Here is a 26,504-nt window from a genome sequence, read left to right on the forward strand (position 1 = left end):
ACCACTTCACGACCGCGAGACAACGTGCACCATACGAGGTTGTCATGAAGCTATGGGGAATAGTCAATAGTTTGTAGAATCAGACATAGATACCACTACAGATTTGGATAGTGTCGCAACCGAAAAAAAAAAAAAGCAAACAATGATTTTCATAGTATGCCTCTGCTATGATCTTCCATCGTGGTGCACATTGACCACAAGACAACATACCTCCGAGAGCACAGATCCCCCACATACATCCCCCCTCCGCCGAAGATTCTCGGCACAGGTTCGCTCAAGCCTCAACGGCGACACTTGGCTCCATAGGCTAAGGGATTGATGAAACAAGCGCCGGATAAGTTAAGTCTTATTCAGAGGTGGATGCTCTCCCCGAGAAAAAATGCAGCTATTCACGAACCAAAGTATACCGAACATAACACGTAGTATGTACATTTCTCATCATTCTATAGACCATCTATGTACACATAGGCCGTAGTATTTAGACCACATATACCAACTCGGGATTCTCACGATCAGTCAAGTCTTTGAATTCTGACTTTTCTGGTTTTTCATAACCAGGCGCAGATCGAACCCTCGCTTTTTCGGCGTTTCGTTTACAATATAGATATCTAATCAACAAAAGATCAAGCAAACATGCTCCCCAGCAGCAACAGATGCCAATTTCAGCTGGGATATACCGCGGTGCGTCGCTTTGCTGGAAGGTCTGAGGGCCTATGTCCTGTGTTAATATATCGCTACACACGACATTCTTGGTGGGGGCATTCTGACCTATGATGTTTCCAACGCAATAGGCGACCATATAAATGGCTCCTACGGTAGTTTTCTTGGTTGCACCAGCTACATTTGTGGAAATGAAAGATAGTAACGCAATAAATGCAGTCGGGCTGGCTTGCGTGAGAAAGTATGCGGCTAACCGACCGGGGCTGTTACTCAAGGGTAACGCGGCCAGGAGAATGGCGCCCAAAATGCCAATGACCATGCCAACAAAACTAACATAGATGCGTTGTTGTAAGCGGTCGCTGATAATTCCATTCAAAATGACCACAATCGTCTGGAAAGCCCCACCCGGAGTGGCGTAGAGCAAACTCTGCTGTGAGGTATATCCAGAGTTGCGGATGATCTGTGAGAAGAACGTTGTGATACCCCCAAAGGGGATATTCACGGCAATACCGAAGAATGCAAACGCCCAGGTTATGGGGTCCGTCAGCGCCTCTTTGAACTGGTACATTTTGAAATGTCTGTTGCCAATTCCCTGTTGGTTGCCACGGATGCGTTGCACGGCTAAGACACGGTCTGCCGGGCTCAGGAACCGACAGTTCCACTGATTGTCTGGTATATAATATAGAAATGCCACGCCGACGGTGATTGTAAAGAGACCAAAGCTTAAGAATAGAATCCGCCATGGCTGTATGGAGGCCCCATGTTGCTCTACGCCTCGGGATATTCCGTACGCGATTAGGCCCCCGACAACATTCGCAACCCCGTTGCAGCTGAACCAGAAGCCGACGCGGCTGCCTTGCTCACGCTTTGTGTACCATTGCGAAGTTAAGGTAGTAAATCCTGGCGTGACTACTGCTTCGAAAACCCCAAGGAAAAACCGGACCGTCGCAGCACCGGCAAAGCTGTTTACGGCAGCGAAGCAGGTAAGTGTCACTCCCCAGAGGATTATATTGAATGATGAATATTTTGCCAGGGGGAATCGCTGCATTAGGTAACTACTAGGATATTCAACGAGTATGTATCCTGATAACATGAGTAAAATGTAAGGGAGGTGACCGACGGTAAAACCCAGACCTACCAAAATAGAAAATACTCCCCAACCATTGATACTCGTTGCCTTTGAGGTTAAGGTCTGTCTGCAGACCCATAACACTAGCATATGACAGCGTGGTTTCTGTCCATAGTAAGCATCAGTATATCGATACGTCTACTGAGAACCTTAGGAGGGGTAAGAGAGAAAAAAAAAAGGCCAGTCTTACTGTCCACGAAGTTGAGACCATAGATCAAACATAATAACTACGAGATAGGCGAGAAACCCTTAGCAACATCCACAAAGCCAAATTCGGGGGATAAACACACTGGCAACAAGTTCTTATCGATAACTTTCAGCAACCTGGTATTCGTAGCATCATCTATGTCTCGAACGTCCAGGTCCCGCCCGTCATTGAACGCACGCATCGCCTCATCTTCATTCGTGGAAAGTTTGGGGCAAACAACTACTTGTTCCACCATGCTGTTGATAACATCGGTCTCGGCAGGCTTCATTCAGACGAAGAATCCACTAAGCTCAACTCAATGTGCATGTGCAAGACACATTTATCAGAGAAAAAATGAAACCCTATCATCTAGACGGAGCGCACGGAGATTTAACAGATCTATTCTCTGGCATGGCGGGGGGCTTCTTCGGACATTCTTGGGTGTTATGGAGAGAGCCCTCGTTGAAAACCAACTGCTGAGGAGATTTTCCTCACGAAAATCGATCTGATGGCACGGATCTTGGCCTAGATTCGGACTAAGCCTGCTTATTTGTCTCCATAGACCTGTTCTATTTTCTTCCTCTCCATTGGTCTGCTCCCCCCTGTCGTCATATTTTAGTTCATGCGCCGTTGTGGAGTCAGTTTCGCGGAAAAGGAAAATGGGTCCTGAGGGTTTCTTGGTGAGCCGCTGGCGGCTCGAGCCACTGGTAACCTAACTGATGAAAAATTCGACATGATCGCTAAACCTGACCTGACCAAGGGTCATTTTACTGTAGTGATCATCATAATTTTCATGTAGGATCCTTTAGTTCGTCAGAGAATTGCAACGGTGGTAAAGTTTATTTCAAGTAATAGGGACATTGGAAAAAAGCGTAAGACGTAATAACCTGGGAAGAAAATCTATTATTGCATAAAAATAACCGATTCAAAGCGCCAGAAAGCCGAAATCAAGACCGTTTGACCGTAAAGTAGTATACGTGAGGTAGCACTTGAAACCCTAATTAATATCCAAGCTTTTCTTTACCTTCCCAGCAGCGCACGAAATCCACAAAATGCCGAACTAGACTCAACGCTTGGACATTGGATAGGCGTGGGTCGCATAAACTGTGGTAATTACTGCTCAAAGGACTCTCCCTATCCATAGTCTTATCGTCTTGGCACTCGGTTACGAATTCTCCCGTTTGTTCGAGGTGCAACCCTCCCAGCAAAGAGCCGTTCTCTCGATGTGTTTGGTATGTCCGGGTAGCTTCAAGTAGCATGCGCTCTACATGACGTGTCTTAAGACCGGTCGCCGTAGTTTGTGTATTCCCGTGGCAAGCGTCACACATCCAGACGGGTGTGTGCCCTGCTTCCTGAACGGCTTTGATGAGAGGGGGAAGAACACTGGCGACCTTCTCTGCGCCGAGCCGCGTGATAATCGTCACTCGGCCAATGTTCTCTAACAGATGTGGCTCAGGGCAAATTGCATTAAGAAGCGCGACCAGTGTTGAACTGTCAATATTTGGTCCGATCTTGACCCCAATGGGATTACGCAAGCCACGGATGTACTCGACATGAGCCCCGTCCAACTGCCGCGTACGTTCACCGATCCAAATAAAACTGGCCGAGGTATTGTAACGATCGCGGGTCATTGCGCTTTCGTAAGGAAGGTGAAGCGCTTCATGAGATGTAAAGATAGTCCCAGCTGCTGTCTCTAATGGTTCAACATCCGTCTCTTCCGGGGTCAAGGGGAAGGAGTTCGGCGTCCGGACGAAGTTGGGACTCGTGGTAATGGGCGAAGATTGAATATGCCTGATCATTTCCAAGGTTGTCCTCGAATAAAAGTCTCCCAATAGCAGCCGATACGGATCAGGGCGTCTCTCTCCCAAATTGGGGCCATTGATATTGTGTCCGCGGAAAGCGTGAGTTATAGTGCCGTCTTCCAAAGTCTCCAACGGAGACGACCGTGGCTTTGCGTACTGGCCAGCAATTCGTCCCACTGTTACGATGGGCAGCTTAAGTCCTTGCCCAAGAAGAGAAGACTGCTCCTGCAGGAGTTTGACCTTCTTTTTTATAGCATGTAGGCGTACGTCGTCGAAGCTCTCTGCGCAGTCGCCCCCTTGAATGATGAACGCCTCGCCTCGTGCCGCGGCTGCGAAGCTGTTACGGGCAATCTCGATTTTCATCGGGTTGACAAGTGCCGGCAGGGAGGATATGATGCTGATGACCGATTCTAAAGCTTTCGGGTCATCATACTCTACAGCCTGGGCGATCACGGGTTTTGTAGACCAGGACTGAGGGGTCCAGGTGTCGTGTGGGTGATGTGTCATAGTGGCAAGGTGGACAAAGATGCGGCTGTCGTCTGCTGTTATTATTATAAGAGTTCTATATATTCCTTGGTCCGAGGTATGCATTAGACAAAATATTCAGCCGTTCGCGAAGGCTTTTTATATGTATACCAGACTCCTTCGGATTGGTATACCAACGGAGTTCAGTGGCACCTCATCCATCATTGCAAATCTTGGTAGTGCTTATTGTGAGTGCAGACAGCATCATAAGTCGAGGTAAAATCAAAATCGCCTAGAAGCATAGAAACTATAGTCATTCACAGGATTCTTCCATGGTAAAACAAGTGGCTTCCACGTATAACCAGACTTTTGCACCCCATGTTCAGTTCTCAGTCAAAGTCAGACATGTCATCTCCGAGTCTCCAACCGTTGACAGTCTCTAGCCTGGAATAAGCAACAGCTGAAACCCCGTCGTGAAATCAGGGAGTTGAATGGCCAGTCAGAGCACTATATTCTTATGTTTTCTTTAGATAGACGGATATGTATAATCCATCCACTCTCTATTTTCACGTACAATTGCGACACCTGTCATTAGACAGAAACTGTCAGGTAGCGTGCATCCTTCGAATCCTTCACCACAGGGACCCATCCCAATTCGCTTGCTTGTTTTATATTTCCTGCGCCGGGCGTTGTTGTCCCACTAACTATGCACGTCTCCCGCTTTGCTCCGGGTCCAAATTTTATGCGACGCCATGCCTCAAGACAGGATTAGGCTCCACTGGGCTATGCAAGATGCATCAAGATGCAATAATGCACCCTAAGTCCGACCCCTGAAAGTCGCGTGGATTATTAGGTTTGCATAGCATTTACAACACCTTACGGGGCAACTAGCAGGTAACTTAATCAAAGATCTACGTATTGTTAGTGTGGGCAATACGCACCGCATTTATTGTTCGAGACGCTGCGATGTGGAATCTATACTCTAAGCTATATGAGCGATACCGTTAATAGAATATACTAGGTTCTTTCAAAGACTGTGTGCTGCAACAAGATATTCTCAATAGAAGATGCATTATCAAGGGCCTCGCAGTAAATCCCCTCCAACGGTCAGTGCAGCCAAGACATCAAGTAGCCCGGCGGATGCGATGTGATTGCGCTAACTTTGCTAACCTTTAAGCCGAAGGTACTTTTATGTTCTTGAGGATTTCTTTTAATGCCAGTAAGGTAATCACCTGGGGCTTGATTTGTGCTTGATGCCATGTGGCGTATATCGACGCCATCCCAGGCCAACCGCATTTCTTGGTATACGCCTGATCAGCAGCGTAGACAATTTGCTTCATATATCTACGATCGGACTCAATGTATTGTTGTACTTCACTATCTATGCGTATCCTGAGAGTTGGTTTCCAGGTCGATTAACAAATTTGACCATCCTTGAGCCCCATCGGTGCTTGTGAAAGTGCCGGCCCCGTGGTTTTCATCTCCCCCCCACATCCCAGATCTTGTTTGAGCTGACATGACACTTGTTACCCCCCGATAGAAAGTACAATCTTTCAATTGGCTCTGTTTCTCTAAAGAGTGCCGATCTTTCTAGATACGGTCAAGTATAGATCGGACCAATTTGGTCTCGAGAGCAACTCCGAGGACCATCCCAGTGCCTCTAACAGGCTCATGAATAAACCCACAACGTCGACCGCAAGAGCCGTCATCACCCTTTTGGCGTTTGAAGATGGGAGAAGTGTAACGACGTGCTAAGCACTTCAGAATTCACAACTATACTGGCAAGCATTCCTTCCTAGATTGGCGATCTTGCTTGGCAATCACCCGTCTCCATGAAGACATATGTATGCACTCGCGGTTTCTATTCGGGGATATGGTGAACCCCACAGAGACTCTCATGCATACTAGCGTGCCGAAATACGAACTGAAGCCAGCTGGTGAGATGTTCTCGTTCTCGATAACGTGAGGGAGGGGCAGACACGTGCGCTGAATGCGAGTATTGCCTTATCGCTGGGAACGGGCTGACGATCGTATCCACGTCCACCAGACAGTGATGGGAGTAAAATGTCAATACATTCTAGACGTCGGCTTCATCTCGTCAGTCCCACCTGGTGCGGGCTAGTCCGCCAGGTTCTTATCCACTAATGACCCATGAGGCTCCTACTCCGTATATCCCCTGTGTTGGATTGGCTCCAGTCCTGTGGCGCATCAATTCAAATGGACGTATTATGGACCAGTTGCTCAACGTGGTTGTTCGGCATGACACCGACAGGCGGCGCTATGGACCAGCAATGACTATTTCTGGAAAATAATGTCGATCCTCATTGGCCATGTAGGGCTAGGCATATAGGGTGGGATAACGATAGATGCATTGGACGGTACCGCCGCTTACCCAGTTCTTGGCAATGAATGTCGAGCCTTCCAAGCAATTTAGCCTGCCAGATCGCTCCGACTTTCTCATCTGCAGAGAAATGGGGCTTCATAGCGGAGCTATTCTGGACGAGGAATTATGCGGCGACGAGTTCAGTCGGTATCGGCATCTTCATTACGCTCTTGGGCCTCTTCCTCACGTGTTCACGCCACGCTGTCCAAATCGCTAGCCCTGAACTCAGGGACTGGTTGGCATTGACAGCTTTTCAAATTGCACGGCCAAGAATAAAACAATAAAATAAAAAGGGGGCAAGAGAAGACGCCAAGCAAGAGAAATTTTAAAATTTAATTCCGCCATAGACACAGCGTTTGGGTCCGGCCATGCGGCCTTTACGCTAACGTTGACGGTTTTGATCTCATACGTACATTCCTGCAATCAATGGCTAGTTCATCCTTGCTTGCTGTCGCACCTGAGGATCAGCCTATCATACGGGTATACTATGACGAGTGACGAGTCTCTGACACTCTTCGTATCGCTTGGTTCTGGTTGCCTGTGGTTTTTTCGGCCGGACGGACACATAAGTACTGCGTACTTGTAATAGAACTAACCTGTCTCAACTTGTATCTGGCGGCCTAAGTGTATTGTCCGAGGTGTGGATCGCATTTGGTTGCTGGATCCACTGGTTGGAGCGTCCCACTTGGTGTACTCCAGTATCTGCTACTTTAGGTCTTAGGGTTTCATCCGCTGCGGTTGGATCAACGGACGGATCAATCCGCACGTCGCTCTGCCCGTGTACATCCACGAATGATCACTCCCCGATGTGCTCCCGCACTGATCCCGTTCCTAAAATGCATCGGCGGGACATATTATGCTTGAGAAAAAGGGTCAAAAGCGTACCGCGGCGATTGCCGTATAGCACGGGACGTCCCGTTTTGGGTTGGTTCGGATTCCCGGCCCTAACCCGAGGTAACAATTTAAATATTATGGGTTAAAAACGAAGAATCACATAACCCCGGGAACTCGATTGCATAGGAAGAAAGATAGACAGTAGGGTGAAGTACGAGGGAAATAGCATCCCCACCAGGATCAACCCAACCCGGGGGGGGGGGGGGGGGGGGGGGGTACACTGAGACCAGAAGCTGCCTCCTTGTTAACGTCCAGTGGGAGAAAAGATAACGCTTGCCGAGCTGCTAAATTATCGTCGTTTAGCCCCGGCGCTACTGACCGTGCATTTCGACAGGTGAGCGAGAAGATTAACCAGCGAATAGCAGTCCTCTCATTCTTCCAGCCCCTTGCCCCCGGTGGTATTAGTTAGTTCTGGTCTTCTCCTTCTTTTGTCTAGACTGATACGACTCTAGTTCAGCATGTGCAGGGATGTCGCAGTGGGTTTGCAACCTCGCTTACTCTTGCTGCCAGATTGATGGATGATGCATTAGGGTTCCAACTGAGAATAAAACATCAAAAGAAAAGAAAGAAAAGGGCGTCCCGACACGTTCATCTTGCGAGATACTGGTCCTCACCGATAAGGGGTATAATTAAAGTCCTCGTTTATCGTGATCTCCCATCCTGCAACGCCGAGGATTCGAGCCAAGCGAGTAGATTGTCCGTTAGCGAGCATCAGCCGCGCATATCATAAAACGCCGCCAAAAATCAAGAGGGGCACCTGAAAGTCTAAACTCGGTAAAAAAGAAAAATATAATAAATGACGGATTAAAATTCGTAAGACGACAAAGAGGAAATTAACCTGATAGATCGTCTTGCGGCGTGCAGAATAATATAAATCATGGTTAGCTTATGGTCAGCCCAAGAGAAGGATTGGAATCCCAAACCAGGATTGGGGTCAAACAGGCCATGCCAAAAGAAAAGCCTGACTGATTAAACTGTACTGCTCAAGGTTAGATTCCGAACTATCTTCTTCGCTGCTCATACTTATCCCCGCGCTCCCTCGTGTTTTTTTGCTTTGTTTTTTTTTTCTCTTTCTATTAGACTTCCTTTGTTTCTTTGTTTCTTCCCCGAATTTCACTTCCTTCTGAGGAGCCAACTGTAATTCATACCTCTGTCGAACTGCTTGGCATTTGGTCTCATACTCCTCTCTCTCCCCGCTGCCCAGACCAGTTGCGCTATTCGCGCACATGTACAATTGCTTGCCACGGAAGGACCCTCGATGGTGGCCATAGAAGAGGATCCTATAAATTTTAAGATTTCAATGCATTCAGTGGAGGAAACAATGTCAGCCATCTCTAGTCCAGAAGGTCCAGCAACCACGTCCCAGATGGCGGACAATGGCGTGGGACCGCAGTCTGGGGATTTTAGGTGCGGTATTTGCAACAAGACCTACAGTCGACGTACGCAGCCCTTCTAGAACAAATAATGCATAGAAAAATGCAGAGACATTGCGTTGTCTGTATTTCCAATGGACAGAACTAACGGCACACAGGCGACCTCCGCGACCGACACCGACGACGGTGCATCAAGACAGCCGGCCAAGAACGTTTATCGAAACGCAAGTCCTGCGAAACATGCGCGCAGAAGAAGTTACGTTGCTCCATGACTCGACCCGCGTGCGCTCGTTGCGTCCAAATGGGGACAGCATGCCACTATCCCCCGACATCCTTGCCGCCTCGGATCGCTGATCCTCAAGACACTCCTCCTACATCATCCGCCTCGGTCGCTTCATCTAGATCTGGTCAATCGACACATTCCCATAATACCATGGGCCGGAATGTGGTTACGGATACCTCCTCAGCCATGGCGTTGGACGACGTGCCCCATTCGGGCACAAATGGCAGTCATGCGCTGCCCGCGACCAGCCAACAATGTAATACCACACCCACCCACTTTGACCCAATGTCCGCAACAGGGTGGAATCCATTCGGAACCACGAATATGGACTCTATGGTGCGGGCGTTGGACGGATCTCTGTTTAGCCCCGGGGGCTCCCTGCCTTGGGGTGACGATTTTACACCGCTGACTGATCCCATGTCTGTCGGAAATACCTTCGCTGCCGCCATGGATGAGTCAAGCAACGCAGGATCATCGTACTTCTTGCCACTCCATGAAATCTCCAAGCCAGTGGGACCGTTAGAGGCTCCCCAACCAGGAGCATTGACAGCGAATACCTACCACGCCAACTCTCCTTACAATGTTCCATCACTATCATCCTCGTCCTCAGACAGCCACTATCGGGATGGGTCCTCTCGTGGGGAGGAGAACGATCCTGCGCAGGGACTTCTCCGCGGTGACCATTCTCCGCGGTTGACCCTTGGCTACCATTTTGTCCCAAAGGTCGGTCCCTTTGCGATGCGGGATTACGATGAAACCTACCGAGACTTGTTCTCTGTGTTCCGCGAATATCCGGGTATGATCCTCGAGCGAGAGTTCTGGTCGCCCTTTGTGCATCATCGTCTGTACCGTTGCTCGATGGGTGGCATGGCCGAACCCATGGGGATCGCCTTGGCCTGTGTATCGGCACATGCGAGCTCAGTTGAGTCGAGCTATGGATTTGTAGATCGCATGATTAACGAAGAACGAGACAAGCTGGTTCGTAACTTCCACAAACATGTCGACACCCCTGAAACATGTCTTGCCGCAGTCCACGCCGTCTGTCTGTACCAGATTCTAGGCTTCTTTGGAGATAACTTCCTGCCCGCAGCCATTGTCCGGCCTCAAATCCCGAAGGAGATCAACGACAAGCGCCGCGAGGAAAATGAGCGAGCGGCTGAGATGCACAGTTCCTTTTTACTCAAGGTAAGCACTATATATAGGTTCCTCCATCCCTTACTCGGGACCACTACGTTAACCAATCACAGATGGCTCGTCGGCTACATAAGATGCATCAGGAAAAGCTCTTGACCCACCATCAGGACGAGAATGACTGGAACCGGTGGAAATATGCTGAATCTCTCCGTCGGAACTTCTTCTTTGTGAACATGATAAATATTCTCGGGGCAAAGGCCCGTTTACTCAACGAACATTACTTTGAACCCCTCGGCGATGACATCGTCCTCCAGCTCCCCCTCCCAGCTACAGAGCATATGTGGCGGTGTTGCGACGAAGAGGAGTGGGCGATGGCTCGTGAGCACGCTATGCGGCGGCCAGCCAACAGCCCTCCTGCACCCCGAACATTGCACGAGCTGTTAGAGCAAGACAAGGCCGGGACCTTGGATCCTGCTACGTTGCTGCCCATTACTCGACTGATTTTCGCATGTGCTAAGGTCGCCCCGAAGGGCGATTTACTTGGTGATTTATGATTTACGGCCGCGATCTACTAGTTTTGATTTGTTCTCTCCAATTTTGCATCATGGACATATACGATTTCATCTGTGCACAGATCGATGATTGGAGCGGGTTGTTGATACGCAATTTCTATAATGAGAGTATATACATCTGCTACCATATTATTAGCTAGATTTGGAACAAAACGTACTATGATTTTTCCGCTCCTTCAATAGTCCGGTCTATCTGTCAGTAAACCTGCCGCCGTGGGTCAACTCGGACTCTTGTGGTCACCACGTGTGTCGGAGTGAAGTGGTTTATCTTTGGTATGGATAGCATCTATTGGCCACGGACATTCTTGGTCAAAGGAACGAGCTTTTCCGAGGGGGATGGTCGAGGTAAAGACGGGTGGGACGCTTAGTCCACGTTTCCCAAGACCTTGTAGTCCTTCCTTTACTTGAATATCGAACCTAGCAATTTTCCCTGGATGCAGCCATCGAAACATCCATTGACATCCAATTGGGCCTATCTCGACGAAAAAATATTGGAATCATTTTGGACACACGGATCCTTTATGTTCTCGCTACCAGTAGTACCGAGTATATTGGTAGCGACGGTTCCAGTTGCGATCTGCGGCTGCTATCCTGGGATCAGGATCCTAGGCTTCTGACCGTCAACTGCCTTGTCCACATTTCCCGTTGTCAGCATGGCTCGTAGCTGCTAATGCATGGAGTAATTATTACATACTAGATGACCAAGACGCTGACGGGATTGTCAGAAGGACTGAGATTCGCTGAATATACATTGTCAGATTTAAACTCTGACTGGGAGAGCCAGTACTGGTATATGGTGCTTATACTTCGATTACTGGAATATATCTAGATACGGAGGATTGGTGTGATATTCGTGGGTAGCATACAGCTAAATATATCTTTGTGAGATGGTCTTCTTAACGTAATAGGATATGTAGCATGCTCGTATCCACTCGGAGATATATAGATATACCGGTCTATATCATATTATGCTACACTTGTCAGCCGCTACAAGGTTAAGCCGGATCCCACAGCGTAGTATACGAAGTTCGTTATCTGCCTATAATGTTCGAATTGAATTATATAGTGAGCAAGTATAGGTGCAGGGAAATGTAGCATGGCTGTTCTGCCACATGTTTTACAAGGATATGACCAGCATGACAACCCCAAACTAATCCACACGTGGGAAATGACGATTGGCAAGAGTCTTATTTTCCGCCCCCTTAGCAGACCCACGAACCGTTGATGTACGCAGGACATAAACTCCGACGTTAACTAGGCCCGGGGGTTGTTCTGCAACCCAGCACAACGGAGACGAATGTCCTGCATGGACGCCTCTTAACTCCCGAAACCCTGTCAAACTAGCCCCAAGCTAGCGCCCACAACGCCCCCTGATTCCCTGACCACATGGTTGAATACTACATCGTATCTACATGAGCTATGCGCTAGTGGATGTTTCAGCTATGCACATCGCTTTGACCGCATCTATACATGGCATTACGAGGGTTCCGTCTGTGCACTGGTCGCTTCTCACCCCCACTAACCCCTGCTTAGGTTGATGAGTTGTCCTTGCGTGCTCAGTGATGATCATCGCTACCAAACTATGTATAGTTCGGACGCATGTAGGACGTGTCTTAGGTTTTGGTCTGCCAAAGTCAATTTGGAGTTTTTTTCTGGCTCGTTTAATTTTATCTGTGTCTCGGCTTGAGTTCGAACATCTGTGCGTAGGTTTATGCTGTAAGTATGAGATGAAGATATCCTAATTATGGTAATGGATAGAATCCATCTTTACGGTCGGCCGAAGGTAAGCGCTTGTTGTATACGTGAACAAGGCGTTACTAATGTTGTCGTTGCCGTTGTCGCCTAGCATCCTACGGCTGTGTGATCAATTTAGGAGGTTGATAGAGTACCAGTTGATATAACTCCAACGGCTATAGCGATTAGACGCGGTGACGGTCGCACAAAGAATAATGGACACGCGGAAGCGCGTTTAAGCAACAAATAACGATCGAAGCAGTGAGCCACGAGGCAGCCATATGTCCCAGCCCAGGTACGCTCTGAAGATCTGAGGCGGTGCAGGCGACACCTAAACCCCGGCATGACCGGGGGAAACACGTTTTTGCGCCTTGAACTGACATTAATCTCCGATGCGATCTAGAGACTTAGGCCCAAGAAATCCTATGTCGTGGATCCTCGTCGCGAATGGGGGCCAATCAGCTCTGCTTATGCTCGGACTTTCCTGGATCGGTCTGCACTTGCCGTGTGTGTTATGCGGCTACAGGTCTTGGGATGCAGTGTAACTACCGTCGAGAGGCTTAGTTGCATGGTGAGATGGGAGAACGGGGGCGGTGGTCGATGGTCACGGATGGAGTTGGATGGTAGATAGGCAGGTGTGAATGGGATTTTCGATGGTATATAACTTCGCGAGTTTCGAGGGTTTATGGTCATCAACAGCAGCTTCAGCTTTAAGGATCATCACTAAAAAGCGATTTAATTCATATTGTTTGTATGAGCTGAGCGTTGGTTAAACCAAGTTTCATCTCCACCTTTTTATATCCTTCAAAATGATTTTCAATTCCAAGCTGCCTCTCCCCCCGGTCCCTTCGTGCGACTCCTTCAACTATATATTCCATCATGGTCGGCGGAATTATTCCACCGATCGGGTCTTGTATCGGGTCGATGGCTCCGATGAGACCTTGACGTTCGGAGAGCTTGAACAGAAGAGCAGGCAATTCGCCGATGCGATTCGCGAGTACTATGACATCGAGCCGAATGATGTCGTCGCTATCCTTGCTAAGGACAAGGTATGTACTGCACCGAGCTACTGGAGTGATGGATATATACTCATAGTCATAACTAGATCCAATACCCAATTGCCTACTACGGCATTCTCGCAGCCGGTGCTGTGGTTGCCCCGATCCCAGTACAGAAGGAGATGTCTGAAACCGACGTGGCTGCTCGTCTTGAACAAGCGAAAGCCAAACTGGTCATCACAGATTCAGAGCTGCTCCAGCTTACCGAGGTAGCATCCATGCTGGCTGGTTGTATCTCAGTGATGACCCTAGATTCCAATGACCAAAATTGGCCATGCGTTGACTCCCTCCTCCCTCTGGGAAATCCTGATGCGCGCATCTTTGAATTGAAGACCCCACAAGAAGTCGACCAACACAATGCCTTCATCAACCGAACCAGCGGCTCAACGGGCACAATGAAGTCCGTCCTCACCAGCCACGCCCACTATATTGCCACTATGGAGGCCACAGTGGGGACGATTCCCGCCGATACGGATCCGGACCGGGATGTATGGGTCTCTCCCCTCTCGCTGGGTTTCTTCATCAACGCAAAGCTTCACATGGGCTTGAACATTCTCCTTGGTATCCCAGTCGTGCTCATGAAGCACACTCTCGACGAAACCACCGTCGATGTCGTTTCCCGTCACAACATCACTTTCCTATTTATCACGCCCCCAATCGCTGCCCGTCTTGCCCGTGCTGATCTTCGTCACATTGACGTCTCGAGCGTCAAGTGGCTTTTGACTGCCGGTGCGCCCATGCACGAGAACCTCCGCCGCACTGTCTCGCGCCAATTCGGTGGCGTGCACCTCACCCTCGAGTGGGCTACTTCCGAGACCATGCTCCTGGCCATGCAAGTAGATGAGTCCTCCAAGCAGCCGGGTTCTAGCGGCACATTGGTCAACGGCATCCAAGCGAAGGTGATCAACGTCGAGACGGGGCGCGAGTGCGGCTACGGCGAAGAGGGTGAGATTCTGGTGCGCAACGCTATCGCTCGGTTCAAGGGGTACCAAGACAACGAAGTGGCGAACCGCGATTTCGACTCCGAAGGCTGGTTCCACACTGGTGACTACGGATACCTGGACCAAAGCTGCAATGTCTACATCGTGGACCGCATCAAGGAGCTCCTGAAGGTCGGTGAGGGCTACGGATCTCACGTGTCTGCGGCCGAGATCGAAGCAATCCTCTTCGAACACCCCACCGTTTCAAGCGTGGTGGTCGTTGGAGTCCGCAACACTGAGACCCAAGTCGACGAACCGACTGCATTTGTCATCCCTAAACCAGAGTACCGCAGCAGGACAGCTCAAGTCACCCGCGATATCGAACGCTATGCCCAGGCTAAACTTACCGGCCTGCGTCGCTTGACTGGTGGCGTCCACTGTATCTCGAGCTACCCTACAACTGGTTTCAAGATCAATCGAAGAGCTCTGAAGTCGATGGCTCCGCCTAAGATGCCGAAGATGTCTAAGATGTCGGTCGTTCCTTCGTGCTTACTGCCTACTATGTCTGCCATCTCGGCTATTCGGATGGTGTGAGTGGTGTTGCTGAAAATTGTCTCTTTTTTTGCTTGCTTTTATCTCGTTCGGCGACGGCGTTGGTTGGCATATAGACTAGATTTCCTCTCTTCTCGCGTTTTGTTGTTATTTAGACATGTCTCTTATGATACCAGTACGCTACGGACATGAATTATGAATAGACCATTTCATTTACCAACTTTCCTTCCCGATAATATCCTAAATAAGACCTAGATATTCTGTATCTCAGGTATTTAGTATCTACGGACTGAGCGTTTGCTGTGAGCGGATCAAGTCAACGTGGATCATTGTCGGAAGAACATTCTTATAATATATGACCTCCCAATTAGGAAAGGACCGGTTGAACTATGGTACTTCAATGCACTATCCATAGGTCTTTCAAGAGAGGGAGGGAGTGACCCTGTGCCTATGGAAGTTGGCCACATCCCACTCTAGTCAACACTGCCACGGTCGAGGCTACGAGGATCTTAAGTACGAGATTACCTCTGCACCGCCTAGGATGCACTTGAAAAGAAGAGCTAGTACTACATACTCCCAGTTAAAACAAGAAATCCAGTTCAACAGAGAAATTGACTACCCTTCAGGCTTATAACGTCCTCTACAAGTATGGCTATGGCCTCTTTCACATATTCAAAGCTTCCATCGGAGTCTGATACGACCCGCATGCTTCGTCTCTTGCCTCATAAAGAAAGCAAGGCTCAAATTCGGGGCGAGCTCATCGATTACGATTTGTCAGATACTGACGGTAGAAGTCACCTTTACGAGGCGCTTTCTTATGTATGGTATGACGACGACGGGAGCAGTGACAGAGAACCTCGGGCGATCATCTTGAATGACTGTATATTCTCTGTTACAAAGAACCTCTATGCAGCTCTCTTACGCCTTAGAAACCATCGGTTTGTTCGAGTGCTGTGGATTGATGCTATTTGTATCAACCAGAGTAATGATGATGAAAAGGAGAAACAGATCCCACTTATGCGGACAATCTATGCACAAGCCAATTGTGTTGTTGTTTGGCTTGGGGAGGCTAGGAACTATAGCGACGAAGCGTTTGAAAGGCTTCGTAGTGTAACAGATCGCACTGCAAAATCCATAATGGGAGGCTTTGATGAACGTGAGATGCTGTCTGTATGTGGGATGCTGTTACAGCGGAAATGGTTTCGCCGTATATGGGTACGCGAGCCTTCTAAATTCTCGACACATATTACTGACATGCAAAAATAGGTGCTTCAGGAGGTTGGTGTCGCACGATGCATCTCTATTATGTGTGGTCAGACCGAGATGAGTGGCGATGCGTTCTGTAAAGGCTTCACTGGATTGGAGCCCATTGGTTTTCGTTCACTGAGCCATGTACGCCCAGTCATCCACATGATGAGAAACGCAATTCTGCGGCCAAAGTACTGGCCTGCTTCGCGTGGAAAACTCTCTCTAGGTGAACTGATTGATATGTACCAAAGCCACCAGGCCACCGTGCACCATGACAAAGTGTATGCGCTGCTGGGCCTGTGTGCTGATGACCCAGAAACATCTGCTTTGAAACCAAACTACGCCCTCCCTTGGAATGACGTCCTCAGGCAGGTCACTACTTATGTTTTTGGAGAAAAGTGTTTAGTGCAAACCTGGCCTGGCAGGGACATAGCAGTGATAAAAGGCAAGGGATGGATATTAGGTCATGTTCATTGGGTCGGTGAATCTTCTGATGATGGCCAGCTGGATATTAAGATAGAATTGAACGAAACTGCTAACTGGGTGAGCGATCTATCTCATAGGAAAGCTCAATGGAGATGCAGAGCCCCTCAAGCATTAATACAGGCGGGAGATATTATCTGCCTTCTACAAGGCACTTCAAAGCCAAGCATTATCAGACTGTGCGGGGACCATTTCGAGATGGTCATGACTACGATAACACCGCGGGGCATATACGGAGAGGTTTTTGACTTGAAACTTGAGGAATGGCATTCTACAATTGGATTTCTCTACGATATTCTTCTTACATGGAGAATACCTCGGAACGGTGAATACTATGATATTGAGTTGCCAGAACCGGTTGAACTCATGAATATAGTACCAGAATACCAGGAATGCCCTTATGAGGCGAAATCAAGGTCATACAACATGGTGCTCACCGTGAATAATATTGCTCTAACAATACTTGAGAGACGGACAAGATTGGGAAGGAGTGCCTTAGGAAACATAGTTTTTCAATGCACAGAAAACTTTCCATTCTCTGAAGGTGTGATCAAGGCAACCAAGGCAGTGACAGAAAGCACTGAAAGACTTGGATATGAATATGGATGCATAGCATTATTCATGGGATATCGAGGAAACAATCTACCAATCACCGAAGACGTGGTCAAGGCAGCGGTGTCAGCATACCATGCAGGGACAACTTTGAGATTACTTATTCAACACTACGGAAAGAGTCTACCTATCACCGAAGATGTCATCAAGGAAGCGGCTATGCATGGCGAGCCTAAAACCCTACAATTTCTCTTAGACTATCGAGGAAACACCCTACCAATGTCCGACGATATGGTCAAGACAGTGGCTAAGAATTGCAGACCTGAAAACCTGTCACTTCTCTTGCAATATCAACACAAGAGCATACCGAATTGCAAAGAAGGGGAAACGCAGCATCGATCACTGTTGGCTCACTGGTTTTTCTCTACTAGTCTCTTTTTCAAAAGCCTCCTGCCCTCAGTGTAGACCAGAAGGCCAAACCACTGTATAATCTCAACGCATACGCCATGATATTCTATTGCCTTCCTCGGGATCATATCCCTAAGATCTGTCTTCTCAACTTTCCTTGCTCTCGATTCCCCTTCCGCTTTCTGTTTTTCCTTCCACGAAACCCTTCTCTATAAGAGCCCAACCAGCTCCTAGATATAAAAAGCAATGCTGGCCATGATCTCTCCTGCGACGACACGCCATAATTGGGGCAAAAAGCACACATCCACTTTCCAGTCCGAGATTCACTGTTGCTATGGGTGGTACGTTTATCTTATGTGCTTTCGTTCATGATCTATAGAATGTTGAGAGGCGGGATTGGGTTTACTGTTGGTGACTTTGAAGGTAGTATACAAGCAGATTGAGGATGGTGCGTTAATATGGGTTTTCTTTGTTCTATGATGTGGTCCTGGACTATGTGTAATTTGGTATCGATGTTGGAAGAGTGTCTGGACATGCAAGAAAAGTAAGGCACGCCACTAAATAAATGTAAAATGACAAGTGAAGAGAAAAGACAAAAAGTGAAGTTGGGAAGAAGATGAAGAGCATGAAAGACAGTGTAAAGGAAAGGATATCATGCATCCTAAAACACACCCTTAAGTCCTCCCCTCTTAAACCCTCCCCAAATGACGAACTTCGCTTCAGAGTCCTCCCCAACATCATCTGTTTGTCCTAATTGCTCATCATTCGGGAGGAGAATCACATTTCGAGGGTACAACTTCCCCAACAGAGCCAAGGCAATCGTCGGATCGTCGACCGGTATAACATGGAATCCAACCATCTTGGTTGTGCTCAGTCCCCATCCGGGCTGGATGAGGATCTCGGACGCCGAGTGCAGGAAAACGGTATGGTTTGTTGTACTATCGCGTGTTTCTTCGAGTGCCTCGTACGAGTGCCGCAGTCCGCGGGCGATTTGCCCAACATCTACCCTTGCTGTGTCGCCGTTTTTGAACTCCAGACGCAGCTCGAGACCCCGGACAGCCGACGTCGAGGACCCTACTTGAAGCCCTATGCCGGCTGTCTGGAGCTCCTCCTTTTGATTCGGAAGGTCGATTGGGTAGCGGGTTAATATCGTCGGCGGTCCTGCTGGTATGTCTCCGCGGGGCGCCTCGTGATAATCGGGGAAATGGTAGTCGAAGAGAACCTCCATTGTTGCAGAATCTATTTTAGACGGCACATATCGCAACAAATGGTATGGCACCACACCGCCTGCCAGGATGGCAGGGAGGATCAGACCATGCGTATACTGGAAGCCGTAGCCGCCCGTCATTGTGACGGGAAGGTCTGGGGCGAGCACTGCCCGAGCTAAGGACACAACAGAGGCCTGTGTGATGTGTCCGGCGAACACGGTGGTGAGAAACCTTTCTCGTGGTGCTTCGAGGTGACGAATGCCGCGAGCCCGGCCGTCGACTGGGATCGGGACTGCGTAAAAGTTCTGAAAGGGAAGCAGCGCGTCACGTAGAACCACCATCTGACGCATGTATTCATTGAGAAGTTGCATATGATGTGGCCGGGTACAACGAGCATACATTAGAGTCAGACTGGACGGGAGGAGAAGATGGCCATCGCCGGGGCCGCGCAGGTGTAGGTCCGGATCATATGGTTCGTGCGCGTATTCGCGTGCCCACTGGACAAGTACCTGACCTATCCGACGGGCTTGGTCTCTAATCTCGCGGCGACTGATGTCTGAGAGATCGTACAAGGGTAGTGAAGACTCCCGCATGTCGGTGGATAGATTGGCGGCGACATTGTCTAGCAGGACGATGCGTGCCGGCTTTTCATTTGGCGGGTCAGGGCCCAGATGATGCACAACAGTGTCTAGCAAGGGCGCGAAGCGTCGGACCAGCTCGCGAGCCGTATATACTCCTGCTGGTATTGACCAGCTTGTTGGTGAGCTATGTCGGCGGTTGGGAGGTGTTAGAGCTGATCCCGGTTGACAAATTCCTGGTGGCCCGCAACTATACATCGAGGCCTCAGAGAGGGACGTATTCGCCATCCTGATGGTCATCGATTATGGAAGCAGTACAACCCAAACAACAACAGGGTAAAAAAATCTCAACCTGGAGAGGTGAGAGCGGCAAGAGGCCGCTCTGTGCGAACAGCCCATTCTAATATGAGCGCGGAGAGAATTTGCTGGTCTCCGGGCATGGCGAAACTGACATACAAATGAAGTATTCCGAGGTGGTTCAATTCCAGGACCGCGGAGGAGAGTTGAATATGATCTCCCGGAGAAAGGTGGGTATGACCACAGATCTCCGAGAGATTATAATGTACTACTATTTAAAGAGGGCGCATCGCCCACCCGACGTTCATAAAATGCACTAAAGCTCCGTAGCGGAAGCCAGGTCACGTTTTTCACCAAAACCCCTCCCCCCGTATCATTAGTAAAACATGGCATGCCTTCTGTTGATTCCAAACAGAGTGGTCACTTCCTAACATCATAAAGAAATAAAAACATAATCCTATTTCTAAATCATGAGCACCCAGACGGAGATTTTCACGGGCACGGAAGGCAGTTATCTTTTGCCTCACCATATCACCGAGGCGGATCGTCTCCAACGTCAGCATCGCCATTTTGCAGCCGCCTCGGATCAGACCTATTTTGGCTTCACTCTGCCACCGTCAACAGGATGCCCACTACGTATCCTCGATAGTGGGTGTGCGGATGGTACGTAGCCAGCTTGTAAATCATGGACTGGGCTGAACAATGTAGGGGTCTGGTTGCACGACATGGCGAAGCGATACCCGGGACATTCCTGGGATCTCCACGGCGTGGATATCGCGTCCCATTTATTCAACAGCAGCGTAGATATTGACTTTCGCTACCATGACATACGACAACCTTTCCCGTCGGACTGGAACTGGGAAGGCTCTTTTGATATTATTCATCAGAGGTTGCTAGTATGGGCTCTGAGAAAGGAGGAGTGGCCTCAAGTTGTACGAAATTTGCAAGCGTTATTAAAGCCCGGTGGTACTATCCAACTCGTCGAGTGCCAATGGCTCCGTCCAGAGTACTGGGACACTCATCCCCAACAGCGTCTACTGGGGTTGGTCCAGGTATGGGCGACGGAGGGTAACGGCATGGACATCCATCTCGCCGATAAACTGGAGCCGCTGCTGAAGAAGCTTGGGTTCAAAGATGTGACGACAGTCCGGTACCCTCTACCATATGGTGCTAAAGTCAAAGACCCTGCCAACCGCGACACATCGGCAGAGCTGTGGGTAGAAAGCTTCCGTCATTTGGCGAGGCTGATGGGAGGTATGTTTCGTTTCGCACTTTGCACGAAAATACGCTAACCGGAGTAGACGGGGGAATTCCAGGCGTCGCGAAGACCCCAGAAGAATATTTCGCTTTTCTGGACCGGCTGGTGATGGAGATGAAAGAAAAGGGCTACGTACCGGAAATGCGTATGGTGTCTGGTCGGAAGGCGTAGCTATATCCAGGAAGGGTGGAAGGGAAAACAAGGAAGAAAAAGCACAGTCAAAAAGACTTTTATTCAATGTACAAATTATCTCCGATAGCATGAATTCACGAGGGGCGCGAAATGTTAAGATATGGCACAATAACCATCCATCTCCGAGATGCCAAGCCGACCATTTACGTCCGAAGTGAGAGAGACTCGAATGTCTTGCCGCGCGGTGCAGGAAAGTACCCCACTAAGATGGCTTGAGATGTACTCCGTCAGCCCCTTCAGTTTACCGAGAATATGCTTAGAAAGTCGATAGAAGGGAGAGAAGATATCACCAAGCTCGGATTGATTGAGTAGCATGCTTAATGCCGCCAACTCTTATGCTTAGCCGGTTGGCATCAAGCATTGCAAAGCTTAACCCAACAATTATGTTACCGGTCTCTTTTCTCTCAAACCAGCGTGTACTCCTGCAGCCAAGTGGTCGCCCTTGGCATGATATTCGCTCGGAATGTGAAAGCGAAACTGGGGTAACCAGGACCTAGATGGGGATGAGCGAGGTGCAGTCGGATTAATGCAACATATTTTTACAACGCAGAACACAGGGCCCCTCTTGAAAGCCCGAGCTGAATTTTGTAGAGCCTGCTGGCAGCTATCATTCCCAGACCCACTCACACAGTCAGCTGTCGTCCGGAATTCTGGAATGCAAAAGGGTGGAGGAATGGTATTTTGGTGTGACATTAATGAGTCCATTTCCATCCAAATATTCCACTACAAAAATGCACACTCCCTACATTCCACTATCACAATCATGATTCGCCAGCACCCGAGTAGAGCAAAGAGTTATATATCAAGAAGAGATCTATAAAATACATGGGTCTCTCTGTAGCAGACGTTGTTCTCTTTCCTCGATCCATCTCCGTCAATTAGGAAAGGAAATTGTCTCTTTGCGTAACTTTTATTCAATTATTAACACCATTCTTCTTTGGCCTCCTGAGTCCACCGCTATGCAGTTCTCCTTCTCTATCGTCGCTCTAATTGCCCTAGGTGGCCAAGCACTCGCCCAATCCGCAACAGGAAACTACGTCGTCACAGAAAGCGGCGATGCCTTGACTGCAAATGAGGATGGCCAGGTTATCTTCAGCCCAGTCGATAGCGCAGATGACCAGATTTGGGGCTTCAACAGTGTCGGCCCCGACACCGTCGTTATCCAAAACCAAGCTTCGGGAAACTACCTCAACTGCGACGCCAGCGGAACTCCCTGCACCACGTCCGCCGACGCTCAGATTTTTGAGCCAATTAAGCGGGGTACAGACTTATACCAGATCGCGGATGAGTCGGGTGACTTATTCCTTGCTGAGTCGTCAGATAAGACGATTCATTTGGTTCTGGATGTGCCGGCTGGTGAGAAGACGTTGTTCACGCTGACTCGGCCTACTGAGTGTGAGCTCTAGCCTGTTCTTTTTTAAAATTTTTATGGTCAGGTTCTAATTCAATAAACCAGAATTTTACTGCCTTGTCATCCCAATGACTACCAGATAGGTGGTACGGCCGGTTGCTGTCTGGTGGCCACTTGACATGTGATGGTGGACTCTGGTCGAAGGGGTTAACTGGAACAAAGTCCAAGGGACGGTAGCATAGGAAGAAATACTGGAAACCAGTAACCCGAGAGATCGGGTCTATGGGCAAAGATATTGGCCGCGAGTTTCGGGACACGGTGCTAGAGACATTTTATCACTTCGATCTAAGTTAATTGATCTGTCATGCTGAGCCTGTGCTATGTAGTACGCGCTATGAAGGGAACCATGCTCTTTAGCAGGCAATAGGTAGCAGCCCGTGATTCTTAAGATCTCCATCCTTTCTTCTAATTTGCTGCTGGCTTTCTTTATATTTTCGACGGTATATATAAGCCAAGAGCTAAGGAATGGCTGAAACCTGATACGCCTGTAGAGAAAACAAAGACTTGTCTAATTTCCGTAGTCGTATTCCCAAGCAGGTGTCATGTACCTCGCTACACCCTTGCGATTTTTTTACATATATATATATATAGCTGGCTAGTGTCTCTTTTTTGTAAGGCTACCCGCCATCTGAATGCAGCTAGCGTTTGAATACACACAGCGATAAGAATGGCTCAACGCTTTATCAGTCAACTCTGCAAATTTGAGAACGCCCCTCCGTGCCTGGGGGAATAAATACAACATAGGTTGCTCTTGAGCCACGAGAACGAGAGGGTCAAACTGCAATATGGCCGTAGTGGTACTCACAAAAACTATCCACAACGTGCAACCCACGGGCCACAGATCCTCATCCAAGATCCTCATACATGACTTTCCACTAGAAACGCACGTCTACAGGACAGGATCATCAGGTTTTGAGACCAGCATCTGATTCAGGGCACCAGTAGTTTGTGGCTAGTCTAACCACAGGTTGTCGATAGGGCAGCGGATACTGTGGGTGACACACAGTTCTTCTGAAAAGTGAATTACACCAGTAAGAATGCCCCTAAGTCTCTCTTATATACAGGGATGATGGAACACACAAACAAAGTGGGGCCTTATCTACCCCAGATTCTGATACCAAAGTGGTTGTCGTCCGGTGCGCATATGACATCAGGAGAGGACGCTTGCAAACGCACCGTTGACACAAGATATGCAAGTGAAAAAGATTTTATTAAGGCGGTAAAATGACAAGGTCCTCAAAGGCCTGGACGCAACGGTTTTCATGGAGCCCAGACTGGGATATCGTTGTTTAGCATAGTCGTATGAATCTACTCTCAGGGATCGAAAATGATTAGGCGAGAGAAGTGTGGTAATGCTCATTCAAAGTAGAGCTTTGCGATATACATTTGAATTAATAGCTGTCTTTCTTGGACCTAATATCGCTTATTATGAAGTGAAACCTCCAGCCAGTTCGGAGGTCTCCGCGTTAGGGCTTTAGAAATAGTACCCTCACATCGACTGTCCGAAAGGGGCAGGAGAATAAGGAGGATACGCGAGACGAAGCCGAGCAGAACAGAAAAACTTTTATCCGATGCCATGGGGTAAGGGCCCACTTGCCGAAATTTGGAGCATACGCTGCATAATTCTGGGATAAAAGGGGGAGTCAGATGAGCATAATTCTGCATAGTCTGATCACACCAGCACGAATTTACAATGGAGGCGTCCTCCAGTCTTACACCAAGTGGGCAAAGCATTAGCCCGACGCCTTGGCTCAGTTAGTTTGGCGATATGATTGGTGGCCGATTAGATACCTGGGTCTTTAGATTTCTTTTTAAGGACCAGGGTCAATACGATTTCGAGCAGGGAAACTACCATGCATTGTGCCCAAAGGCCCGTATATAAGCGGCTGATCCTCCGTTTCGGTGCCCTTAGCAATATGCACTTGCCGTGTAACCCTTTCCTACAGCCAACCGTCGGGTGAAAAGTCCGTATCCAAGCCTCATGACAGAGCCTACACCTAGTGTTCTTGAGAAGGGGGGCAAGGCGGAGGAGTCAAACAGGAGCTCAGAAGGGTACAACGACCTTGAAAATGTGCCGAAAGGCGATGATATGACTGTGGTCGACTGGGATGGACCCGACGACCCTGAGAATCCCTTTAACTGGTCGACTCCGAAGAAGGCGCGGCAATTAGTCTTCATGGCATTCAATACTTTTGTCAGGTGAGTGCATATAAAGTAAAGTGATAAGGACAGGGGATTAGGGCTGACGGAGAATAGCCCTCTAGCATCGTCCATGTTCGCCCCAGGCGTCCAATATGTCATGCGCGACTTCCATACCACCGACCAAATGCTGGGATCGTTTGTTGTTTCCGTCTACATCTTGGGCTACATGCTAGGGCCCTTCCTCATCGCGCCCCTGTCAGAGATATATGGCCGTGTTCCGCTATACCACGCTTGCAATGTGGTCTTCCTGGTGTTCACCATTGCTTGTGCCGTGGCGCAAACCTTGCCTCAACTGATTGTGTTCCGTTTATTCGCAGGTATCGCTGGCGTTTGTCCCATCACTATCGGCTCCGGGACGGTCGCCGACATGGTGCCAGTGGAGAAGAGAGCTGGTATTATGGCGATCTGGGCTCTAGGGCCTATCTTGGGGCCTGTTGTTGGACCCATTGCGGGTGGGTTCCTCGCCGAATCAGTGGGCTGGCGATGGGTGTTTTGGGTGCTTGCGATCGCGGTAGGTAACTTTACTGTCAGTCACTGATAAGAGTATGATGCTGACAATCTAGACCGGTGTCATGACGATCGGGTGTCTGATATCCTATCGTGAATCGTATGCCCCAGTGCTTCTACGACGTAAGACTGAGCGACTGCGCAAAGAGACCGGTAACCCCAATCTTCGCTCGGCCCGTGGCGACACCAAGATTACCAAAGAGCTATTCATAACTGCACTTGCACGACCAATGAAACTTCTCTTCCGTTCACCGATTGTATTCCTGCTTTCCTTGTTCGCGGCTGTCACATACGGGTACCTATACTTGATGTTCACCACTTTGACGCCAATTTTCCGGAACACCTACGGCTTCTCATCCGGTCTGGCCGGTCTCGCCTACCTGGGCTTCGGTATCGGAAGTATTATGGGTCTGGGGATCTGTGGCGTAGTCTCCAACCGCATCGCTGTTAGTCACACCGCACGCGGCTGTTTCAAACCGGAATCGCGTCTTCCCCCCATGCTATTTGGAAGCTGGGCCATCCCAGCCGGCTTGTTCTGGTATGGTTGGTCGGCACAGGCCCATACTCACTGGATTGTGCCGATTCTCAGAACGGGCGTCTTTGCGATCGGCCTTATGGTCGTGTTTATGGCGTCGAATACGTACTTAGTGGATTCGTACTTGAGGCATGCCGCGTCCGTCACGGCTGCTGCCACGGTGCTGCGTTCGTTAATCGGTGCAGTGCTCCCGCTGGCTGGTCCATCCATGTATGAGGCGCTGGGTCTGGGATGGGGGAACTCATTGTTGGCCTTTATTGCGCTCGCGATGTGTGCCTGCCCGTTACTCTTTTGGAAGTACGGAGAGTTTATTCGGACTCATCCACGGTTCCAAATTGCTTTATGATGTGCATTGACAGCCTTTTCGGGTTTCAAAAGTTCTCATATACATGTAATAGAGTGTTCGGCGTCCCTTGTTGTTCATAATCTCTTTTCCTTTTCTTTTTTTTCTTTTTCTTCTTCTTCTTCTTTTTCTTTTT

The 26,504-nt window shown here is 48.9% G+C and overlaps 9 protein-coding genes across 9 annotated transcripts; 6 read left to right on the forward strand and 3 right to left on the reverse strand.

The window, feature by feature from the left end:
- Positions 1 to 478: 478 nt before the first annotated feature.
- Positions 479 to 2,463, reverse strand: BDV38DRAFT_294814 (allantoate permease family MFS transporter; the record flags this gene model as incomplete). The annotated part of the gene is made up of 5 exons (XM_032062578.1): positions 2,080 to 2,463; positions 1,980 to 2,016; positions 1,799 to 1,894; positions 769 to 1,743; positions 479 to 711 (listed from the first exon to the last, which is right to left on the reverse strand). The coding sequence occupies exons 1-5, from the start codon at positions 2,263 to 2,265 to the stop codon at positions 479 to 481; spliced, it is 1,527 nt and encodes a 508-aa protein (XP_031911229.1). The 5' UTR covers positions 2,266 to 2,463.
- Positions 2,464 to 2,838: 375 nt separating this feature from the next.
- BDV38DRAFT_253071 (class II DAHP synthetase family protein) lies at positions 2,839 to 4,377 on the reverse strand. The gene has a single exon (XM_032055207.1). The coding sequence runs from the start codon at positions 4,367 to 4,369 to the stop codon at positions 2,978 to 2,980; it is 1,392 nt and encodes a 463-aa protein (XP_031911230.1). The 5' UTR covers positions 4,370 to 4,377; the 3' UTR covers positions 2,839 to 2,977.
- Positions 4,378 to 6,519: 2,142 nt separating this feature from the next.
- BDV38DRAFT_253073 (uncharacterized protein) lies at positions 6,520 to 7,088 on the forward strand. The gene has a single exon (XM_032055208.1). The coding sequence runs from the start codon at positions 6,653 to 6,655 to the stop codon at positions 6,908 to 6,910; it is 258 nt and encodes an 85-aa protein (XP_031911231.1). The 5' UTR covers positions 6,520 to 6,652; the 3' UTR covers positions 6,911 to 7,088.
- Positions 7,089 to 8,421: 1,333 nt separating this feature from the next.
- On the forward strand, positions 8,422 to 11,105 carry BDV38DRAFT_253076 (Zn(II)2Cys6 transcription factor). The gene is made up of 3 exons (XM_032055209.1): positions 8,422 to 8,959; positions 9,052 to 10,361; positions 10,424 to 11,105. The coding sequence occupies exons 1-3, from the start codon at positions 8,779 to 8,781 to the stop codon at positions 10,862 to 10,864; spliced, it is 1,932 nt and encodes a 643-aa protein (XP_031911232.1). The 5' UTR covers positions 8,422 to 8,778; the 3' UTR covers positions 10,865 to 11,105.
- Positions 11,106 to 13,425: 2,320 nt separating this feature from the next.
- On the forward strand, positions 13,426 to 15,188 carry BDV38DRAFT_294816 (AMP-binding enzyme domain protein; the record flags this gene model as incomplete). Its single annotated transcript, XM_032062579.1, has 2 exons — positions 13,426 to 13,665; positions 13,722 to 15,188. The coding sequence occupies 2 exons, from the start codon at positions 13,426 to 13,428 to the stop codon at positions 15,186 to 15,188; spliced, it is 1,707 nt and encodes a 568-aa protein (XP_031911233.1).
- A 3,310-nt stretch (positions 15,189 to 18,498) lies between these two features.
- Positions 18,499 to 19,911, reverse strand: BDV38DRAFT_285176 (uncharacterized protein; the record flags this gene model as incomplete). Its single annotated transcript, XM_032060432.1, has 1 exon — positions 18,499 to 19,911. One exon carries the CDS (start codon positions 19,909 to 19,911, stop codon positions 18,499 to 18,501), a length of 1,413 nt encoding a protein of 470 aa, XP_031911234.1.
- A 246-nt stretch (positions 19,912 to 20,157) lies between these two features.
- Positions 20,158 to 21,406, forward strand: BDV38DRAFT_143348 (class I SAM-dependent methyltransferase). Its single transcript, XM_032051476.1, has 3 exons — positions 20,158 to 20,583; positions 20,629 to 21,174; positions 21,222 to 21,406. The coding sequence occupies exons 1-3, from the start codon at positions 20,391 to 20,393 to the stop codon at positions 21,347 to 21,349; spliced, it is 867 nt and encodes a 288-aa protein (XP_031911235.1). The 5' UTR covers positions 20,158 to 20,390; the 3' UTR covers positions 21,350 to 21,406.
- A 923-nt stretch (positions 21,407 to 22,329) lies between these two features.
- On the forward strand, positions 22,330 to 22,776 carry BDV38DRAFT_285178 (uncharacterized protein; the record flags this gene model as incomplete). Its single annotated transcript, XM_032060433.1, has 1 exon — positions 22,330 to 22,776. One exon carries the CDS (start codon positions 22,330 to 22,332, stop codon positions 22,774 to 22,776), a length of 447 nt encoding a protein of 148 aa, XP_031911236.1.
- A 1,986-nt stretch (positions 22,777 to 24,762) lies between these two features.
- Positions 24,763 to 26,371, forward strand: BDV38DRAFT_285179 (MFS transporter; the record flags this gene model as incomplete). The annotated part of the gene is made up of 3 exons (XM_032060434.1): positions 24,763 to 24,980; positions 25,038 to 25,494; positions 25,547 to 26,371. 3 exons carry the CDS (start codon positions 24,763 to 24,765, stop codon positions 26,369 to 26,371), a joined length of 1,500 nt encoding a protein of 499 aa, XP_031911237.1.
- Positions 26,372 to 26,504: the final 133 nt, after the last annotated feature.

The sequence above is a fragment of the Aspergillus pseudotamarii genome (assembly GCF_009193445.1).
Source record: "Aspergillus pseudotamarii strain CBS 117625 unplaced genomic scaffold BDV38scaffold_46, whole genome shotgun sequence".
Classification (NCBI taxonomy): Eukaryota; Fungi; Ascomycota; class Eurotiomycetes; order Eurotiales; family Aspergillaceae; genus Aspergillus; species Aspergillus pseudotamarii.

Bases quoted from the DNA above. Each gene is read 5' to 3' on its own strand.
- BDV38DRAFT_253071 (XM_032055207.1), bottom strand. From the start codon at position 4,369: ATGCATACCTCGGACCAAGGAATATATAGAACTCTTATAATAATAACA.
- BDV38DRAFT_253073 (XM_032055208.1), top strand. From the start codon at position 6,653: ATGTCGAGCCTTCCAAGCAATTTAGCCTGCCAGATCGCTCCGACTTTC.
- BDV38DRAFT_253076 (XM_032055209.1), top strand. From the start codon at position 8,779: ATGGTGGCCATAGAAGAGGATCCTATAAATTTTAAGATTTCAATGCAT. The intron at 8,960-9,051 runs GTACGCAGCCCT...AACGGCACACAG, and splicing joins CAACAAGACCTACAGTCGAC to GCGACCTCCGCGACCGACAC. The intron at 10,362-10,423 runs GTAAGCACTATA...AACCAATCACAG, and splicing joins ACAGTTCCTTTTTACTCAAG to ATGGCTCGTCGGCTACATAA.
- BDV38DRAFT_143348 (XM_032051476.1), top strand. From the start codon at position 20,391: ATGAGCACCCAGACGGAGATTTTCACGGGCACGGAAGGCAGTTATCTT. The intron at 20,584-20,628 runs GTACGTAGCCAG...TGAACAATGTAG, and splicing joins CGATAGTGGGTGTGCGGATG to GGGTCTGGTTGCACGACATG. The intron at 21,175-21,221 runs GTATGTTTCGTT...TAACCGGAGTAG, and splicing joins TTTGGCGAGGCTGATGGGAG to ACGGGGGAATTCCAGGCGTC.